At 44.9% G+C, this 20,955-nt stretch overlaps 1 protein-coding gene across 1 annotated transcript in view; it reads right to left on the bottom strand.

Moving 5' to 3' along the window:
* LOC104287780 (vascular endothelial growth factor receptor kdr-like) overlaps positions 1 to 20,955 on the bottom strand; it is a 135,908-nt gene that overhangs the window by 45,945 nt on the left and 69,008 nt on the right. Inside the window, exons 10-11 of the mRNA XM_009886512.1 lie at positions 11,416 to 11,566; positions 8,375 to 8,480 (exon numbers count right to left, since the gene is read on the bottom strand). Coding sequence (XP_009884814.1) covers positions 8,375 to 8,480; positions 11,416 to 11,566 — 257 coding nt within the window. The remainder of the gene's footprint in view (positions 1 to 8,374; positions 8,481 to 11,415; positions 11,567 to 20,955) is intronic.

Below are 20,955 nucleotides of genomic sequence, written 5' to 3' on the forward strand. Positions count from 1 at the left end.
GTTATTCATGGGGCTGAACGCAAACACATCCTTAAGAACTTGTGTTCCTTAAACATCCTGAGGCCCTGCTTCTGTATAGGGCCTTCTTAATGAGGAGCCAGCCGCGTGGCACTCCCCTGTCCCCATCATGGGGCAGCATCACAAGCTCATGGAGGACTATCCACAGGTCATGGCTTTAATTATTTCTGGTACTTCCTTTGGGCTGCTAGCAAGAAAGCAGGGTCCAACCCACCAAGACAGAGATGTTCTTGCAAGATTACTTTGCTTCCCCTGCAGCCATTCACCTGAGGAACTCGGAGCCCTCACATTTGGAACAAATATCACTTTCTTTGCCGTCCTCTCTAAGGACTTTGAGAATCAAAATTTATAACACCCTCTGGCCCTTTGTCCTTATCTCCAGAGAGCGCTTTGAAGTGCACAAAAGCATCTCTGGACTTTCTTTTTAATATCCTAAACTAAACTCACACAAGACATTCCTTTACTGCTCATAAAGCTGCACCATGAATGTGTCTATAGCTGTGCGGGATATATTTTCAGAGAGTTATTTAAGATTTTCTGAGCTTTGGCACTTTAAAGCCTGTAGGGAAATGAGTTTCAAAGGTTTTGATCCCATGTGCATTTTACATTCTAATGGGGAACATTTTCAGCAGAATAACGGGTAAGAGGAAAAGTATCTGCTTTTCATGGGCACCAAACACAGAAATTAACCAAGAATAGGGACAACCCAAATTTAGGGGTGAAAAGAGGAGACCAGCAAACCCAGCTCCCTCTGCTGTCCACCGAAGAAAGAGCTGTGCAGTTCTGATTTATTTATGACATGAAAATAGCTCTAACATGGATATAAAATCACCCAGGGAAGCAGTCTGCTCCTCCTCCTTTGTCCATTCCTGTAGCAGTGGCCCTAATGCCACCGGTTATTAACAGGCACACGGTCAGAACGCTGCCCCTGACTTCAAGCAGTGGACACTGCCTTTTGGATTACTGCTGAATCAGGACCAAGATCTTTCTTCTCATGATTACTGGATCTTAGAATTTTAGATTTGGGAATAGAAAAAGCCAATATGAATGTATGTGCTGAGGACAGAAGGGGATAAATTTGGACAGCTATTTAACAGCTATTAGTCTTGCTAAGTGACAGCTCTAGATGGGAAGTCGAGGATAATACTGTAGAGCCAGTTAAAATCATAAAGGGGAATGTAATTATCCATTTTGGAATATGTCCAAAGTGTTAGGGGTGACACTGCGACTCTTCTAAAAACTGATGCAATGCCTCAAGCTGCATTTGGTGGCCCAGAGGTAAACACAGCCATACGCTCATGAACACACGCAGGTGCTAACGTCTCTAACTACATAACTCAAGAAAAGTCTGACACGGTAGTGGGGGGAAAAAAAGAGCAAATAGCTATACTGAGACCTCATCTCAGCTAATCTCACTTGCGGCTAGATGTGAAGGTGAAAAAGATGTTAAAATGATGGTGGGAAACAACGTGGGGACAAATTCTTGGGAAAAAGTTACTGAGGAAAAGAGAGAAAGCGTTTTTCTTGTTTGTATGCTCAAAATCCCTGTTGTGCGCTTGGATACCAGTTTGCTACACACCTCAGCACAGGACAGAACGCCCTTTACTGTCTTATTTTAGAACTAGCACCACCCAGAGTCCTCCAAAATGTGACTTTTAAGCCACCAGCATCCAGCAGAGAAATATACGTGATTTCAGGGCTGGAAATGAAGGATTTTGAGTGATTTTCTTGTAATAAGATGAATCCCTTGAAATCATTACTCATCAGCTTTTCACTCTAGCTGTGTGCTTCTGAGTAAATCCCTGAGATTGGGAGTCCAATTATGTTTCCAGCATCTTAAATAAAGCTCTCAGTTGCCAATCCTGTTTCAGTCTTCAACAGAGTCATGCTTTGGAACTCTTAACACGCTATACCAAAGGGCATCCAAATCCTCCTTCCCTCTATAAGACCACATAGTTTTGTCTTTTGCCAAAAGGAACCTGAAAGAAACATGTAGGAAGCCCACGGTGGTACCTACTTTTTGAAGTATCTGTAGATCAAGGAGATCCCGTTGAAAGGTCACCCCTATTAACCCAGATGTTAGACCCCACAATGCTGATGTTTTGGCAGCTGTTCATCACCTGTTACTGTAGGCAACCTGAGTTGAACAAACTTGAAAATTTGAAATTTGTCTGTACTTTGTGATAGTGGCAGGCAGGGATCAGGATTTTGTTCTAAATGCCATCCCCATACTTTCATGCAACCATTTCAAGGACAGTCTGCAAAAAGAAGTTGAATGAGAAAATGGTTTGAACTCGAGCAACCAAACATAGGAATCTTTTCCTCTTATTAACAGGGAAAACTGTTAGCAGACGTCTCTCTCAGCGGAGTGGCACAGTCCCAGCGTTTGGGGACCTTTAGTATAGAGTGGAAAAAATTCCGAGGGGATAATCTACTTTGTGTGCTTAGTCCATGCACCTGGCAAAGTATTTTCCGTTCCTGGAATCAGAGCCAGGATAGAAAAGTCTGAGACATGTTGGCATTTGCCACATGTAGACTCATGAAATCACAGAAAGACCTTAGCAGCACGAGCCCGTTGGTGGTCTCCTGTCTGACCTCTTACTCAAAGCAGAGCTCACATCAAGGCTGTTTCTCATGCCTTCGACTCAGAAACCTCTGCTCCCAGACACAGCACTGTACTTTCTGCTAAGCCTAAATAATGATGCTGATGTGAAATCTGCAATTGCCTTGAAACATTCTACCTCTTCAGTGAAATTACTGTTCAGGAACTATTTCTGGCCTGGAAGTTTGCACTTTTTAGTTTACCTTCCACGATGTCCTAGTCAAGAGCGGTTCAGACTAAATGGCGCGTTAACCCTTGCCAATGTACTCCAGCCCCAAGCGGTAGCACAAACTGTGGCTGTTCAGTCCTTAGCTTCTGTGCAGACTGCGCTGGAACCGATGGTAATTAATAACAAATTATTGGCATGTAATGTCTAGACATCTTCCTAGTGGGAGCTGGACTGAGATCCTGTGAGTTCACTGCATACCAAGCACCAAACATCCTTCGGACCGGTTTTGATTGCCTGTGTTGAATTTGGAAGTAAAGGGCTCCATTTCCTATTACTTAACCTAAAGGCCACCCAATACTGCGAGCCCAAAGAAGGGTTTATTAGCTAATAAATAATTACTATAAAAGAATAAACAAAGTTTAAAACTCAATAATCAAAGAAATAAAATGACTGATCTCTGAAGAACAACCATGACAAGTAAATAGACGTTGCTGCTGGGAAAACCCATAATGGAATAGTTCAATAAAGTCCATATGTCTTGCACTGTAATGTTCCTGAACTGATAAAACAAGCTGTTTTAGAAGCAGCCAAATAACATTGCACAGCCATATACCATGAGTGTTTTAAGACATCTTGTAGTAAGGACAGAGCAGCAAGACTTTTTTTTTAAGCTGGAGCCAGCATGAATTAATATATCTTGTTATTCCTTGCTTTCTCTTTCGTTTGTCTAATCCCTCCTTCCAACGGCTTTAGTTAACAATTCTTCTCTCTTTCACTTCGTTAGCTGTATGTGGGCGAGGATGAGGAGTAGAAAAAGTGGGTGGAAAACTTGTCAGCTGTCTAACTCTGGCAGAACTGGGGTGGAGGTGGCTAGAGGCAGATGAAATTATAGGAACTTCACCAGAGACCCCGCAAAGAAAATATTCAGCTGGCTCCCAATCCATCTACTTGAATGGCACAGAATAGCACTTGTTTTTATAGCCTGACAATTCTGATCCATAATCTTAGTTCATTCATTCAAAACACGCTAAAGGATGGACTGAGGACAAGTGATAAGAGAAGTCTGTGAGTTGACAGAGAAATTCTAAGCTTTGCTCTCATCTCTGGCAGTGGGCCTTTCTCGCCCTGTAAAATAAGAACAATCACTGCCTTCTCCACAAAGTGTGGCAGAGCTGATGGTAGTACCACGTGGGCAGGAAACTGGGCAGAACTGGAGGTATGAGGTGCCTCTGGAGGAACTGGTGTACATTTCTAGTATGGATGGACTGATCACTCTCTCTCTGGCCCAAGGGCAGGGGCTAGGTGCTGGCTAGTCATGAGCAATTACCACCCCCACGCTTCTTCCTCTCACCCAGTGATTGCAGCTAATGAATTGAAGAGGGCAGGGAAGACAGAGGGCCGTTTCTTATGTCCCTGCTGCTAGCCAGGCTCTCTTAAGAAGCCCTGCCAAGGATGGCGTAGTAGTCCATGTGCTCCTGTGCTTGGGTAGCGCCTGCAACATCTGGGCTAGTCTCCCAGAGCGTGGATGCTTTGTTCAAACCCCAGCCGCGTGACTGTTCACCTTCCCCTGCCAGAGACCAACGTGACAAGGCTTCTGGGAGCTCACTGAAACGGGCACCCACGCAGGGTGACAGATTTAAACAGCTCTACGGAGTTGCTCACATACTTTTCACCAAACGCATCCCACTATTCTAATGTAGTCTTTTTGTTCCTTCAGGACGTTTAAACCTGGCATTTTTGGGTCAATTTTCTTAAGTGGTTATGAATTTCACCAGCAAAAGAGACGTATGAGTTTCATTGCAGAAACATCCGCATGGCCAGGCCACTCTCTCATATATACATAAAAGGGAGAAAAGAGATTAAAAGAAACCCCCAATGAGAACTGAATTATGTATGGATCTTGCTATTCTTTTCTGCTATGTCCTGTTCTCCCAAGCTCAAACCAGTATGTTCCGTTTACTAACAGGAAAGAAAATAAAATAGCGCCCCAGCTCCTTGCAACTTGAAGAGGAAATTCAGGCTATTCCTGCATTCTTGGCTGTTTCACCTGGTGCAAAAAAGCACCCTTCAGAGGTAGCTCCACGATAGTTTAAATCACAAAGTGAAAAGTTCAATATTGACTCAAAACCACCAGGAAAATTAAATTAGCATGATGCAGTTGCCTCAACCACTCTTTGACCAAAACTTCAGTGAAGTAGATCATAACGTTAATGATAACCACATGCTTTTCTTTAGGAATGAGACTCAGCCTTTAGAAGACAGGAGGGGGTGAAATTCACTTCTCTACCTGTGGAATAATAATGGAGTAATCACCATGACGAGGATGACAAGAGCCCTCAATTTTACATGCCGCTTTTGTCAAATAGACGTCTAAAGCGTCAGCGATCTGCTGGAAAAATCCTTGCTTGCTGCCGTGCAGGCTAGCTTTTGAGCAAGATTTGGGATCTGGTAATTTCTGGGGGTTTGTTCCCATACTCTTGGCAGCTCTAAAAAGTTAATGCATTTTTTCATATGTCGCTGAACCAGCATATAGTTCTTTGATGGTGAACTCCTGGGATGCTGAGAAATCTTAGAGACTGGGTAAATTCCACCTTCTGCTCTGAGACTCCAGCTATCATTGGACAGGCTCAAATCACACAGGAAAAATAACCAATCTCGGCTAATCCCAGCTTCATCACGCAGTCAAGAAAAGCCACGCTCAGTCAGCCTCCAACATCTTTATTATTTCATCTGCCTAGTCAATGCAGATGAATTACTTGCTAGGACATGGTGGGACTGGATTGGGCTGTTCCCTGTCTATTCCATTTCTGGTGGGAATAACGACTGATAAAACACAAGGAAAAGTCTGAAGGCTACAAGTTTTCATCAGTGTCTTTTTTTGAATTATAGTCTATTATCTAAAGACTCCACTTAACACAGATAGCCTTGGACTTCAGAAAGGGGGAGGGAGAGGAATTGTCTGCTAATGTAAGCAGGGAGACAAAGTGCTGAAACCTGAGATTCATAAAATCTAGTTGTATTAATTTGAATAGATCTTAATTGGGACATAAAAATCATTAGAAAACACCTCAGAATGTGTGTTTCAACCAGTGGATCAGCAGGAGATGAAAATAATGAATATACTATAAATCGTAAAATCACGTGACTTGTAAAGAAGTATTTTTATGAAACTTTAATAATGAAATATATAAAAGCTTAAGTTAAAGCGTTGTACGCTGAGCATTTGGACCTGTCTAAAAACTGAGCACTTCGGGATGCCTGGAGTCTACCGAAAGAGCAGAGCTGGCTGTGCAGGGCAGAGCGAGGAGCCGCCTCGGGGCTGACTGTGTGCTCAAGGTGAGAGCCGCAGCAGAGCCCTTAGGGAACAAGAGGAGTACTTCTGAGGACTGCGTGGAGTCCTTGTACTGAGGTTCCCTCACGGTCCTCATCTCCGCAAAGCAGTTGTGCCTCCCTTCTCCTCACGTTCTAGTGTCTGCCATGTTTTACAGGCAGGAAACTCAGGCACGTGGTGATATCCGGGCTGACCCGTGGGTCGCTGCTGTGGTGTCCTCTGTGGGAGTGGAGCACTCTTTCTCCTCTGATTGCTTTACCTGGACATTGCCGCACCTTTTCTTTCTAGGGAAATTAGGTGACAGGGGAACGCTAGGAAGTCCCTAATCATGCACCAGCGTAGACTGAGGATGTGATTGGAGTGCCCCACTGGGTCCAGGAGCTCTGTGGTGCTCCTGAAACACCCCATTCAGAGACTGCAGCCAAATCCCATCCTAAGTCTACTAGCAGACTAAAATGTCACCCACCTGCATACTTGCCGCAGCAAAGTTGGTAAAAGAAGAAATTAGAGTGGTGTACGTATGCATAAAATAAAGGAAAATGTTTCTAATTTTGTGTTATTGAGGTGTCTCACTATCCCAGCACGTGGGACAATTCAGCAACCAACAGCTATTTTTTGGGTCACAGCAATTGTAAAACTCTTCACTTTTATATGGGGACCAACATAACTTTAAGACTAATCATCAGACATAAACTAAGCTCTTGGACACCAGATCATATATTTAGACAGACTGTATATATGGAAACAGTAGCCATGAGGGCAGCGAAACCCGTGTCAGTCCATGCAGCAACCAGAAAGTCTTAGAAAAGGAAGAAACTTTGTAGGTACATGTCATTGACCTCCATTTTTTACCAGTAATTAGCACTTTGTAGGTAGTTGCTTTTGCCTAAGATCTAAAATTCATACAGAATACATTGAAAACAGAGCTTAAGGGGCACTACGCCATCTAAATAAAACCAATTTATAAATATCTTCCAGCAAGGGGAAAATTCAGGAATGAAATGCGAACGCTGATTTTCTCCTTCCCAGCCCAACCTCCATGTTTTCAGAGCTCTGGTTTAGATTACGTTTCGAGCTGGAAAGTCTCCATGAGAAAGAGCAGATGGCTAAGGCACTGATCCTGCCAGATGCTGATTTAGTCTGGACCCAATCCAGAAGAGCACTTTAGCTTTGTGCTTAACTTTAGGCATGGGAGTAGCCCAAGAATTACCATATGCTTAAACGTATACCAGGACACAAACTGCAGCATTCAGCACCTTGCAGGATTAGGCACTAAACTGTCATCTGGAGCATCCACCTGGAAACCTGTAGCTGCAAACCCACTCCTAAAGCCACAAACCTCTATGAGTCCAACAGAGGTAAAACAACTGTCTGAGCCAGACCGCAGCATCTCTGCAAGGCAGAGCCAGAAGGCTGTGAATCCACAGCAGAACAGCTGCAGTGATTTCTCAAGGATTAGCATGGACCTGTGTAAACAGTATCACTCAGCATCACCGCAGGTACCTGGGAGGCATTTAAGAGAGCTGGGATCTTTGCAGTTAACGCAGGAAGTGTGCTCCCGGTGCTGTTTGGAAGGGGAAGCAGGCAGGGAAGTGTAGAAGGAAGGAGGTCTTCCCACCTTCATTGGCTCAGTAACGTGGTTGGCAACCCGAATGGGTACAGCAATGTTGAGAACTCCAGCTGAAACAGGCAGGTACTGCAGGCACTTACACACTCCAAAAATCAGGGCAGCTATCTCTGGCCACTGTAGGCCTCTTAAATTACACATAGAATCCTAGAATCATAGAATGGTTTAGGTTGGAAGGGACCTTAAAGATCATCTAGTTCGAACTCCCCTGCCATGGGCAGCTGTTTAACTCCTCCTGCTGGGAGAGCGGGCAAGGTTGGGCAATACAAAGTGCTGGCTGAGCGCTAAGCATTTTAATGAATGTAGAGTTCTTATCAGTTGTAGGCGCTTCACAGGACCCCTCTTGCACCGAACCAGTTTCACACTTTCTCAAGACTGAGGGAGACAGAGAGGTTTTTGACCCAAAAGTCTTTGGAGAGTTTTAAACAGGGTATGTGACATCATTGCCAGAATCCCGATATTTATAAACAGCAGAGATCTGAAAATGATCCCAGGGCTGTGGAATTTAAAGCATGCTAACAACCCGCAGCAGCTTGGGAACTGCAGGGAGAGAGCTCCGTGTGAGCACCCCATAAAGCCCACTGCTATTCCATGACATCATTGCTCAGATTTTCATCAGACACATACCTTTCTTTTATCCCCATGCTTCACGGTTATGTTTTCAATGCTTCTGATCTTGTTGCCTATGACCATGTTCTCCTGAACCACCATTTTTTGCCCAGCGGGGTTGCATCTGGAGGTAGAAAAGCAAAGGTGGTGTTCAAGAACCCGACTCCCTGCAGATAACCCAGGGGGGCATTATTAAAGAGAGAGAATGTTATTCTTAGACAATAGGTTTAGGTCTTAAAACCTCTTAAAAGCTATTGCTGCTGGAGTTTGTTACCTCTTTGTGAAACTACTGCATTCCTTCATCGCAACATTGCAAAACTATTTATGAAGCGCCTTGACAGCAATAGACAAAGATCAGCATATGACCAACAAGGAAACCCCCCCAAATTTTCTGAAGATTGAAAATAGAAAATACTGAACAACTAATTAAATCGTGTGAATTAAATCTGACTAATATGAGTTATACTCCAACTCAATGCAGTTGTAGCTTTTATAAGTTCTCTTTTAGATCTCGCAGTGCATTTCAAAACTGTGGGGAGGTGAATGTTGCTGAGCGTGTCGGTCTATCTGCTCGGCTTTCCGACATGAAGTGCAGGCTGAGGGAGTAGAATGCATAAATACTGGGCTAACTATAGCAGAAGGCTCCTTTAATATTGCATGTTCCCCAGAAGACAGCCATATCTCCATCAGTTAGCAATCTTCATTTTTGAATTATGGGCGAAGAGCAGTGTACGTAGCACGCCATGCGGAAACGTATATCTGCACCATCCAAGGCAAAAGGCTTTTCTGTCTTCTTTAACTACAACCCTTGGAAAAAATGAGGAGAGATGCGGGCCTTGTCGTGCTTAGGAGCGCAAAGGCTTCAGCAAGGCTGGAGCTCCGGGAGTCCTGGCTGCGGGCGCTGCCAGCTCGGCGGCTCCAGGAAGCCTTTCCTTTTAACATTGCCAGTTCAGCTCCAGTGCAGCACGGCTGGGTGTTACAAACTGTGACTCTGTGACGGCAAGTTAGTGAAATCCGTTCAGTTCTACAACTAGCCGCAATTGCACCTTGCACAAGTCATCACGGAGCACGACGGGAACGTGTCCTTATTGCCTCCTCTGCCTCAGCAGAGGCACCGCACTTCCCATGGCCTGTCCCAGCGGCCTCTCAGCCCACCGTAGCCCGTTAGGATTAGAGGAGGTAAAATGGACTTCTGTAGGTGATGACCAAGGGCTGATGCTGCAGAAAACTAATCCATAAATCAGCTGTGCCTTTGCCAAATCCACACAAGACGCACGGGTGACACCCTGGGTCAAGGGAGGGTTTATAGCTCTCAAAAGAGCCTAATTAGAAGATGTCTTGAGTGACTTCCTGCAAGGCACAATTCTGCCTTGAGGATGAAGGGAAAAAACTCAAAGGAAGCGAATCACATCACAGCTATAAGGAACAATGATAGTGTTTTGGGATTCAAAGTGCACTAGTGAGGAGGGGGGAGAGAAAGAGAGAGAGAGAGGAAGTGAGACAACAGAAGGAAATGGGGTCTGTGTCATTTCCCACAGGAATCCTCCTACAGCTTCTGCTGCAAAAAGATAAGGCTGCCCCGGGGGCCAGAAGAGGTAGACGCCACTCTGCAATTGTATTTAAATTGATAAGATCAGAGAGTCAGAGAGCTGGAACAAGGGTTACATGAGGTCTTTTGCCACCAGGTCACTGGTTCGAATCTGGCTTAATTCGGCATTCATGACCAATTCTTTCTCCCTAGACAGAAAGATCTGGAAAAGACTTCAGGTCATCTCTGTGGCTTTCCAACAGAATGCATAACCTGTTTCCTTATGCTGTTTCCATTCTGCTCATGCTGAATGCAGCAGCTTGTGTGCCTTCTGCTGACCTGCTATGCCAACAGCCCTACCTAAACCTACAAATCTTATTCCTGCAGGAGCAGTGTAACTACCTAAATGAGGTAACGGGCTACTTCCCTTGTGGAGGGACACCAAATCACTTTTTAGACCCAACCTGAGACTAGATCACCCAACATCACTGTGACTGCTGCAGCAGAGAACCTGGGAAAGAGCTTCTCATAGCGACTTTTCCCCATCTCATGGCTTGCCCTTCACAGCAGCTGGAAAAGCATTGAAATGGTGAGAAAATAAGGAACCATCCAGCAATTTTCTGTCTTGCTTCCTAGACCTGCCTTCATTTTTTTATGGATGGAAAACCTGACTTCTGCCCTCTCATCGCAGGGAAGAGTTGAAGTGCAGTCAGAAATGTTATATGTGCCTCCTGTATGTCTCCTGGGGCTACCAGGGGAAGCATTCAGACCTCAGCCAAGACCTCTCTTTATAGATCACCCTGCTCATATAACAGCAGAACCAAAGAAAATGTCTACTTGTATAAGGCGAATCTCGAAAGGCATCTTGTGTTTTAACTTGCCTCATTCCTCTCTGACAGTTTTGACCCAGTGACTTGCTTCTGTGTCTTCACACCTCCGGCTGCCTCCAGATTTTAGCAAAGAAGGGCCCTCAGGAAGGCGTGAAGGCTTGGCTCCCTTTTACAGCTTCTGCAACGCAGATGCTGCCACAGGAGCCCATGCTCAGTCTGCACTGGTGAAGACAGCCCTTAGGAAGTGGCATAAATTCCATATGGCAACTAAATGAAGCCAAGCCTTTCGCGGGTTTGTCTGACAATAGCTCTTACCGGGGAAAAAAAGTGTGTCACCTCTACACAGAAAGCATCTGTCTGTTTTTTCTTTGTCAACCATGTAGGCTTCATCCAAGAGGTGTAAGAAAAGATCTTGGTAGGTCAGAGGGACATTTCTGATCAAGTTAAAGAAAATTCAAGGCTGATCTTTAGTCGCTTTAAACTTATTTGACACAATTCTGATAATACAGAAGGTGCTTGTAACTCCGAAAAGATCATACACAACTGGATGTCTGCTGGGTTCATAACCCTTGAGATCTTTAGGTGAGGAATCACTGCTTGTGATTTTTAACTAAGGTAAAAAAGATGTACTGGAAAGAAAAACTGACATGAGACCATCAAACTGTTTTGCAACATGGTCATGTGTAGGAATGTCCACTTACAGTGTGTCTGTGAGGCTGCAGGGCTGCCACTTCCACTCGATCTTCGGGTCAGGATTCCCGCTTACAGTGCACTGGATTTTGTGTTTGCTTCTTAATTCCACCCGCTCAATCTTATCAAAATCAGTTTCCTTTTCATAGATTTTGGGTCTCTCTGAAGGAAGAAAAAAAAAAAGGCAAGTGAGCAAATTTACATCCACGGTCATGGTCCTGTTTCCGTCAAAGGTTTTGAAACTTTTGGCTGTGATCACTAAGCGATGATTTAGCGAGGCTACGGAAGTTGTGGGGAAATTACCAGCAGTACTGAAAGTATACGTTCACAGAAACATGGGTATTAATTGTTGTGCTTCAGCAAATACATTGAAGTGCTGCCACATTCGTCCTAATTGCTTTCAAATGTTGTCGTGGACCTGCTATACTTCTGGAAAATCTATGCCATGAAACATCTATTGGTCTGTTAGACCATGTGCCGTGGGCAAAGGAGCATTCGACTTCTGATGTCACCTCCTGAGAGGAACCTTACCAAACAGCTGCTGTTTGACAAGATTGTTACCATTGCACAGGTTCTCCCCAGGGTTTGGGGAAAAAAGTCTGTTTGATCTCAAAACTTTGCTTTCCTTTTCTGTTTATGTGTAACGTGCACTGGGTGAAGGGGCGAAGAAAGCAAGGAAGAAGTGGTGGGGAGAAAACACTTGTAGAGTAATGCCAAGGAATTCTCACTAACAGCAAAAGCATTCAAAATGTCACTGCGTTATTCACATCTGGAGGGGTTGCAAGATCACACCCTTGGACTGGAAACCTCTCAAGTACAAGCTTTCGTGTGACACTTTCAGGGTTGCTTGGTGCCAGCAGGAAAGAAATGCTTTGTCCCATCTCCTTCCAGCTCCCATGGGAACATGCAAAAATGAGAAATAATGCAAAAAAATTCCCAAAGTGAACTGAACTTTTCCTAACCTCGGAGAGGGTGGGTTTGAGTTTGGGGTGAAAGCACAGGCTCTTCCCTTATGCAGACAGCTCTGCCCATCCCTAGCCGTATCTCTTTGTCTGCTTCTCATAACAGGAAATCAAACAGATTTATTGGTCGGGGTCCCTCCGTGGAACACCTCTGTGCAGCCAAGTGCGGCTGCTTTGCACTGAGGCCTTTTGACAAGTTGGGAAGTGAATGTAGATTAGATTTCTATTTTTCGGGTTAACTTATTTTTTCTGCTGTCAAGGAGGCCCCAGATATGTAAATATGAGCTACTGCCCACCTCATCAATCTTGAGCCCTTTCCCTCTTTTTTTTTTTAATAGCTTTTTTTCCCTTCCAGCCCTCTGCTCTTACTAGTGGGCTGACCAGGCTGATCCCATGTCTTGGTGGGATCCTCGCTTTTCATTTCTCATGGCTGCCAGGTCAGACTCTGCAAGATCTTCTGACCTCATCATATTGCCTGAAAATACATCAGCATTTCCTTCTCCACCACATGAAAGGAATATTGACTGTAGCTGGTTCAGCCATACCCCAACTCCCATGCGATACTAAAATATCAGCTGCTTTAAACAACCTTCATTAGGTCCTGATTAGCATTTCACTTGAAAAACCCAAATGACAGCCCTCATTTGGTTTTCCTCTTGTGTTCCCTTTGGCTTTTTGATCCTCTTTGGTTGAGTCTTGTTTCCCCGTCTGCCTGCAGATGATGTTCCATCAAGCTCCAAAAATCCACTCCTCACTCCTCTGTCCCGTCAGGCAGGGAGAGGGGTTGTCTTTTCCTGAAGGAGAAGATGGCGAAGGGAGCAGACGGGAGAGTACTGCAGGCTGTGGTGGTTAGGGTCTCTCGAACTCACATCCTCTTCCGTAGCGTGGACACAGGGTTTCCTGCGCCACATCGCTCTGGGTGATGGCTGATCAAGTGCTTTGAGATTTGTGAGCAATTCACAGGACAAATTATTGGGACTAATGTTGAATTTCCTTGTAACTGGCATCTCATTTCCCATCAGTAAATTATTTCTGATCATAAAAATAATTTTGTAAAACTCCCTAGGGAGTGAAGTACATTTTTCATTATCTCGGACATTTTTCTTTTCAGTCTCAAATCCTGTGTTTGGCATGTCTGGACTGACCTCAAAAGTGTGATTTTTACTTGGAGACAGAGACTCAAAGTTCAGAGTGAGAGGTTACTCAAGTGTTATGTGAAAGGTTATTCAAGTGGTATGTTTTCTTGGCTGTAAGCAGAAAGCTTTACACACTTGGGGAGGGAGCCATTACGTTTGTGTGGTTTTGTGTGTGTGAAAGAGTTGGGGGGGACAAGGTTTGATTACAATCTCTTCATATTAGGAGATTTTTCTATACTCTTGGTGAAATGCTGAACAAGGTGACTGTCATTTAAATTATCCTTCTAAAAAAGAAGCAACAATTTTAACTTGATCTAATTCAAGTAAGAACATACATAAGTGACGAATGAATTCTTAATTCCACAATTACTTTACTGCATGGCACTATTAAATATTACTTGAAACGTAAAATGAGTCAAAATGATTCATCAATTGAAATAATTATTATTTATGAGGCTTAAGCAATTATTTTCTTAAAACTTGAGGGGCTGGCTAAAAATGCCTCCCCATCATTTCTTTCACAGTGCCTGATAACACAGTTAGCGTGGGGTCGTAGCTAATTATGGGCATGACACTCAGAAATCGAAGCAACTTTAATAAGCGTCTCTCTCTTTTTCCCTGCGAAGGTTGTACTGGTGGTAGGTCGTACTGTAGGTGGTGTAGGTAGCGCCTCTGCGGCGCTACCACAGAGGGGATGAGGCCCTTCCGCAGTTTCCACTGTGCCCCCTTTGTGCTTGTAATGGTGCCGCAGGTGTGTGATGTGGAATGTGGGGTACTCCTATGGGGGATATTTTGGAGGCTGAAAACTTTCCGAACCTCTGCACACTGTCGTGGCCATTTCACCTCTTACTGTGCCCCTGCACGCAACCGAAGCTTGTCCGTTCACTTTGCTTGCCGCGGGGCCAGATCCTGTTTACAGAAGTTGCCTCCATCAGCGATGGAAACAAGTTAACTGGCTGCTGCGGTGGGTACTGCCCTTTGAGATTGGCTCAGACTATAGTTGGCTCAGCGGGCTGGCACGCGCAGCAGTCTCACCTGCGAAAACGCTCTCCACGTTAGCGTGATGAAGAGTTTTTAGTCTAAAGCCAGTGATTATCTTAGGTACACGTAGCAGTGTGTTTCTCAGATAACTCTCTCCCTCCTCCAAACACTGCTTTGCTTTCTCTTTCATCTTTGCTTACTAAGCAGCATGATGGATTAGGCACAAACTCTTGTTTATCTTCGCTCGTGTTTAGGTGTGGGGTAAGGCTTGGGGTAGGAATCCATTCATAAGCACTGCCAAAATCCAAGTACATTTCTGGTTGCAACTTAAATTATGCATCTAAAGTGTGGATTTCATCAACGCACATACATTTGCATGTATATAGCTGATTTTTAAGCATTAAAAAAAAAAAAAAAGCTGTTGGGAGTGGAGAGTTTTAGCAGGAATTGGTCTAATGGCAGTACAAAAGTTGAGTAAACAAGCGAGCTGCCTCTGCACAGACCCCGCGGTGCACCTTGCCGCCTCCAGCAAGTGCAGTGCGGAGTCCTCCTTTCTCCTTGAAGCTCTGCAACCGTGCCCAGAGCCCGACCTCAGCCCCCTCCGCGATCCTAACCTTGGGCTCCCCGAACGCCTTCCTATCGCGCCTTGCCCCCGGCCAGCAGTCCTGCCTGCGACCGTAGTGCTGAACTGCAAGAGAAGATCTTTAAATAGGCTTCATTCCTGACCTGGAGTATTCTTCCCTATCCCAGTCCTCGCTTCCCGCTCCCCCCCCGTGCCGAGATCTGCCTGCTTGCTCCCGGCCTCCGCCTCCCATCCCTTGGCCGTTGCCCTCCCCAGGCTGAGTTTTCTCAAGCAGAAGCCAAACAAACCTTAAAAGCTTTTCTCGTCTCTGGCTGCATTTGGAACGCGCGATGTTCAGATGGCTTTAAATGTATCGAAATAAATGGGTTTTCATCCTCTCTGGCTTAAAGTGTGATTGTATCCCCAGCTCGCTTTGCAGAGGTGCAATTGCTGGTGTGAGAGCTGACCTGAATAACTAAAGACTTTGCTGCTGCTGCGCTGTGAAATGCAATCAAAAAGCAGTTCTGCTTACTGTACGTTTCAAATTGATCAGCATTATGTAAATCTCACCTTACTTCCCAGTGTTATCTTTCCTGTGTGGCATTAGGCGCAAATAATACGTACAAGGATTAGGACATTAACCCTCCAGCATTACCCCTTTTGCGAGAGACTCTTCTATCTCCAAATTCATTGCAGATGTTATTATGGGGCTGCACACTTGTCACCCAAAGGAGCATCCAAATATAGAGGATAGCACATAGCAAGTTTCCCTGCCTTTTTTAGAGAAACTTTGCTTTACTTTCAGTGACCTCTGACTGAACTGCTGTTTACTTACCTTCCCCACTACCATTTAAACCGGGTTTCAAAAAATCTTTTCACATTAAGCACATCATTAAAATAACATAGAGTGGTCCAGTGAAGCATTTAGCCTCAACCTTATGTACTTTGCTGCACATGGGGCTTCATTAAAACTATTGATAGAGAGGCAACTTGGTTTCTATTTATCCTTTCTGTTTCCCAAAAGCAAAAATAATTTGCACTTTGGAATCTTTCAGCTGACGTTTGCATGGCACTTAATGGAAATATAAGCTTTGCAAGGTGAGCTAGGTGAATATTCAGTATGGTAGATAGGAAACTCATTAATACAAGTTTGGACTGGTCAAACAGTATGGGAGAACGAGGATGAAATTTCCCCCAAAGTAAAACCACTTTGTCTGTGTTCGGCTTACAAGTCATCTCTGTTCTTTGCTTTTTTGTTTTTTTTCCCCCCTTCTCTTTCTTGTTAAAAGGAAAGAAAGATAAAATTAGTTAAATGACCTGAAAACAAAACTTTTGTTTCAGGCTGAACAGAGCATTGTGTTGGACCCCAGCTGATTTTGTCTGGGGGGTTTTCTTTGTTTCGCTCTGTTTGCTGTTTGGTTTTATTTTGCGCAGCGCTACACACAAGGCTGCTGTGAAGTGGGTGCACCGCATTCTCCCCACGGTACCTCCGAGGAAGCAGATGCCAGGATGAAATGAGTGGCCAAAATCGCTCCGTGAGTCAGTACCACGGCCAGGAATAGAATTAGGGTCACCGATTATCGGTCGCCTGCCTAATCTCTAGCACACACACCCCGCTGCTCCATTGTAACCCGCTGTTAGGGGCTGGGAATGCCAGCAGGGTGGAAGCAAATGGAAGAGAAACCATGCAGTTGCGTGCTGTACGAACAGATATTAAGAAAAATCACAGGGCACTTGACCTACCCTCCAGGGAATTTTGATGTTAAAATGGCAGTGCAGCTTGGTTTTGGTTTCTTCTGACCTTGTACTGTCACTTTTGCATGTGTCTATCTTCACCTTGTAGGAAGAAAGCTGTCTTTTCCAGTCCTGTACCACCTTTCCCAGATCTGTCATTCAACCCCGATGCAGCCAAGCTTTGGGGGAAAAAAGGGCTTTCTTTTGTCTGCCTCTCCCCATCTTAGTTTTTGTGGCTAAACAGAGTTCAGAAGCAAATGTGGAATGATGAACTGCTTAATTTTTAGCAGAGCAGGCAGTTTTCTAGGATTTTTGTCTCTGCCCCCTTTGCCTGCTTTTCAAAACAGAAACCCAACAGTTAATATACCTGCAGGCTTGGCTGAGAGGCAGCATGGAAACCACACGCTGCCACTTTCCAACCCCCCCCACCCCCCCTTCTGGTTTTTAAGGGCTGTCAGAGAGAGATTGCTGCTGCAAAGCCGTGAGTTGAATGCTTCAGATTTTTCTGGCGAACTCCAGCAGGCCCCCACCTTCCTCTTCCTAAAATTGCTTTGGCTACTTCTGACAAAATGAAAATAGCTCATCTGACTTTTTCATTAGGGGCTCTCCTGGGAGCGCAGAGAGCCTGAGTGGAGGCTGGACCGCGGAGCTGCAAGTGTGCGGGGTTTGCATGATGTCAGTGAGAACATTCTTCATAATTTGGTAATAATTAGTGTGCCGGAAAGGCTCACTGCAGTATGGTTGTGCTGCTACATTTTTTCTTATCCTTTGCATATCTTCCCAAAAAAGTCAGTCGTTTCTCTCCTGCCTGTGTCTGATAAACGAGACTCGAAGGATAGACTGGAGCACCGTATCTCTTTGCTGTTGCTCTGCTCAGCTGAGTGTCCTGCTCACCCAAAGCTTTGGCCACAGCCATTGCTCCCAGGACCCCGGAGGACAGCAAAGCAATGGGCTTGGGGAGGAACACATTGGAACAGCGGTTGGATGGAGACAGGCAGTGTTTTATTTTGGGGTTTCTAGTTTGCTTGGCTGGCCCAGGAGGTGGAAAATTAGATTTTCTATTTTGACTTTTCCTGAATGGGTCATCTTCCAAGGAGCTATGCAGGAGATGAATATGATACACAAAGGAAAACCAGTCCTGACGGGATACCAAAGCATGCAGGCAAGGTGAAGGCAGATCATTTTATGTAGCCCTGCTTCTCCTATCTGGCTCAGTCCTTCAATGTAAACATCAGTTGGGTTGCACTAATAATCCACAAAAATTCATGTTTCTCACAGTGCAACAGCATCCCACTTAGAGATTGCAGTTGGCCCTTCCACGCACAAAAGACTGTGGGAGCCTCCCCTCTGTCTTCAACCGGTTTTAATTGAGATCCATCACTCTAAGAGCTCTTTTCCTCTGAACTGGCATAAGCCAAATGTATTAACCTCATCCTGAAGGCTCATTTCCCTCTTCAGACTATTTCTGGGTCTGGTTGAGGTGATGGGGTATTGTTCACATGGATCACCACATACTTATTAACTTTTAGGAAGATCACTGGGGACTCTTTTGATGTCAACTCATCCCTTGCAAGCCAAAGTAGGTCAGGCACAGAACTCCCTTTGCCTTTGATTTTAAACCAAATATGAAGAGCCGGCCTAACTGCAGAGTAGGGCAACATATGCATCATTAAGCGCTCTGGAGCTAATTCTCCCCGGTAACAAATCGAGGTATAGCCCGTCACCTCACTGACATAACAAGGAGCACATGGCAACGCACACGTGAATTCTCCATGCATCCCTTTTATTCCAGGCCTTGCCCAGGAGAGAGGGAATTCATAAGGAGCCTGTGAATTACCACTGCTTATGGTAGAGGCTATTTCTAGCACTTAATCCTGCATTTCTTATAGATACAACACAAGAGCTTGGGGGATCAAGGACTCTACGAGGGACTGTAATTTCAATTGACTAGAGCAGCTGGAACCCAAAGCAATATTTGCTGGAAGAGCCTTGAGGGAGCACAGGAGAGAAACTTTGGGCCAAAGAAGAAAGGCAAAGTGGTGAAGGAGATTATTCATCCTATTTTTTGAATTATCTTATGCTTCAATACAATCTTCGCTCACCACGTGGTGGTCAGAGCACGCTGACTGCTCCATAAAGGGCTCAGCAAGAACCCCGATACATGCAGATGACTTGTGCAAGGGTGAGAATGAAATGCAGCCTGCTTGCCCATAAATAGATTTGAGGTTTTTTGTTTATGTTTTGTTCTGAAACAGCTTTGTACTCCAGCCCAGAATAACTCTTTTCTCCCACGTTTCCCCTTCTTGGCTGGCTCAGATGTGCAGCCACCAGCTGTTTGCTAGGATTGTTCCTTCTCCTTGCTCCCTCCCCTCCGAATTCTTCAGGACATTATTTTCTTGAAGCTTTTCTCAATAAGAATTTAATCAAACAAAACAAAAACACAGCAACCCGCCGCTTGTTGGACAGCGTTTGATGTGTAAATATGTAAAGAAGGAGTGTTTTGAAAATGCAATCAGCTACCTCCTGGGGACTGGAGTCCTCGAATGAGCCAAGGTGACTCCACAAGGGAGATATGTGCTCCTGCAAGATTAAATTCCAGCTGCAGTGGGAGCACGGGTGACCAGAGGCACAGCTAAGCCACTTCTTAAAGGGAGATTTTTTGAATAGCAGCACGATTCTCCTCCAGGCCAGGCAGTGTGCTCCTTCCTGCGTATCGTCAACCAAGTCCTCGCCTCAGGCCGGCGTTGCTATCAGTTCCCACCCTGCAGCTCTGGGAGTTATTTGCCCATTTTGCTCTTTCTTGCCTCTGTGGAGCTGAGACGATTGATGCCTCTGCACTCTGCAGGTACTCATCAGTTTTATGGCCATATCAAACTTGGGGGGAAGTAGCTCCCAATATTTTACCACGGAGTGAAATACCTCGCACACACAGCGTACGCTTTATGTCAGAGCTACTGTGATTGCTACCAATTAAGTACACGGGAGGTGACTCCAAGGAAAGCCTGCAGCAGTGCTGGTCTTCTGGCAGGTCAGGAGATACACTGCGTATAAGCTCCTGTCCTGCAGGGCTCAAGCAGATGACTTTTTGTCTTGTTCTCATCCTGCTTAAAGGGTTCTCTTCTACTGCCGTTATTACTGAATAAAATACACTGCAAAAATTCTTACAGTGCAACCTGATGAATGAGTCCTGCTGCTATTTATGTTTTGTTCACGCACAACAATTCACAACACTGTTAACTTCAAAATTCCTCTACACCTAGTCCAAATCGGCAGTTGATGGGTTTGTCCCAGCACACTGACTGCCAGTTATGCTATCTGTGATGCTCAGGAACATTAACGGTGTATTATTGTGAAGAGACTCACAGGAGAGGGGGCTGTATGCTTACTTATAATTGCTTCGATGCAGCGTCCCCTTGCAGCAAGAGAAAACATATTCAAGTGGCATTTGTCTTCTCATCCAAAAGTCTATTGAAATAGTTTTCCGTCTTCTCTTTAATAGTATCGATCAGAACTCACTCACTTTCACAGATGCAACTCTGAAATTTAGGACTGGCCATGGCCTTTGGGGAGCAATGCTGATACTCAAAAAGAAATGTCACTCCTCAGTAATAGGGAGCTGGTGTGTGGTTACGTACTCAGCACGAGGTTTATCGGGTGCTGAGTTGCTGCAGGCTCCACCTTTCAGCCATGACACTAAACTGATGCTCCTACCACCGTGTTCACTTGCAAGCCCACCAGGATTTTTCCATCAACTTTGCTAATCCCTGTGTTCAAATTCCAGCTTCAGTCATTGCAGACCGCCTATGGTCCTAAGCAGAGACATTAAGCACCCCTCCCAGCTCCGAGGGGCTTGTGTTTCAGTGGTGGGCAAGGTAGTCCCTGCATAAAACAGCTGGAAAGTGTGTTCTGGTCTCCTTCGTGTCTAAGTGTCTGCTGAAACTCCAAGCAATTTAATCTATTTAGGTGCGATAGCAGGATATCAGTCATGGTGACTGGAGATAAAGCATCAGGTTATTTGTTCAGGAGTTAAGGGAAAAGTTCAAATCTGTGTTCAGTTTGGAGCTTCAGAAATTTTTTGGAAAAGAAAGCAAATGGTGCCCAGATCTGGAAAAGAAGCAGTCCCTTTACTCTAACTGGCAGCAAAAATAAAAAAAAAGGCAGTCTGCTGTTGTTGAA

This window comes from Charadrius vociferus, unplaced genomic scaffold, assembly GCF_000708025.1.
Source record: "Charadrius vociferus isolate BGI_N301 unplaced genomic scaffold, ASM70802v2 scaffold506, whole genome shotgun sequence".
Classification (NCBI taxonomy): domain Eukaryota; kingdom Metazoa; phylum Chordata; class Aves; order Charadriiformes; family Charadriidae; genus Charadrius; species Charadrius vociferus.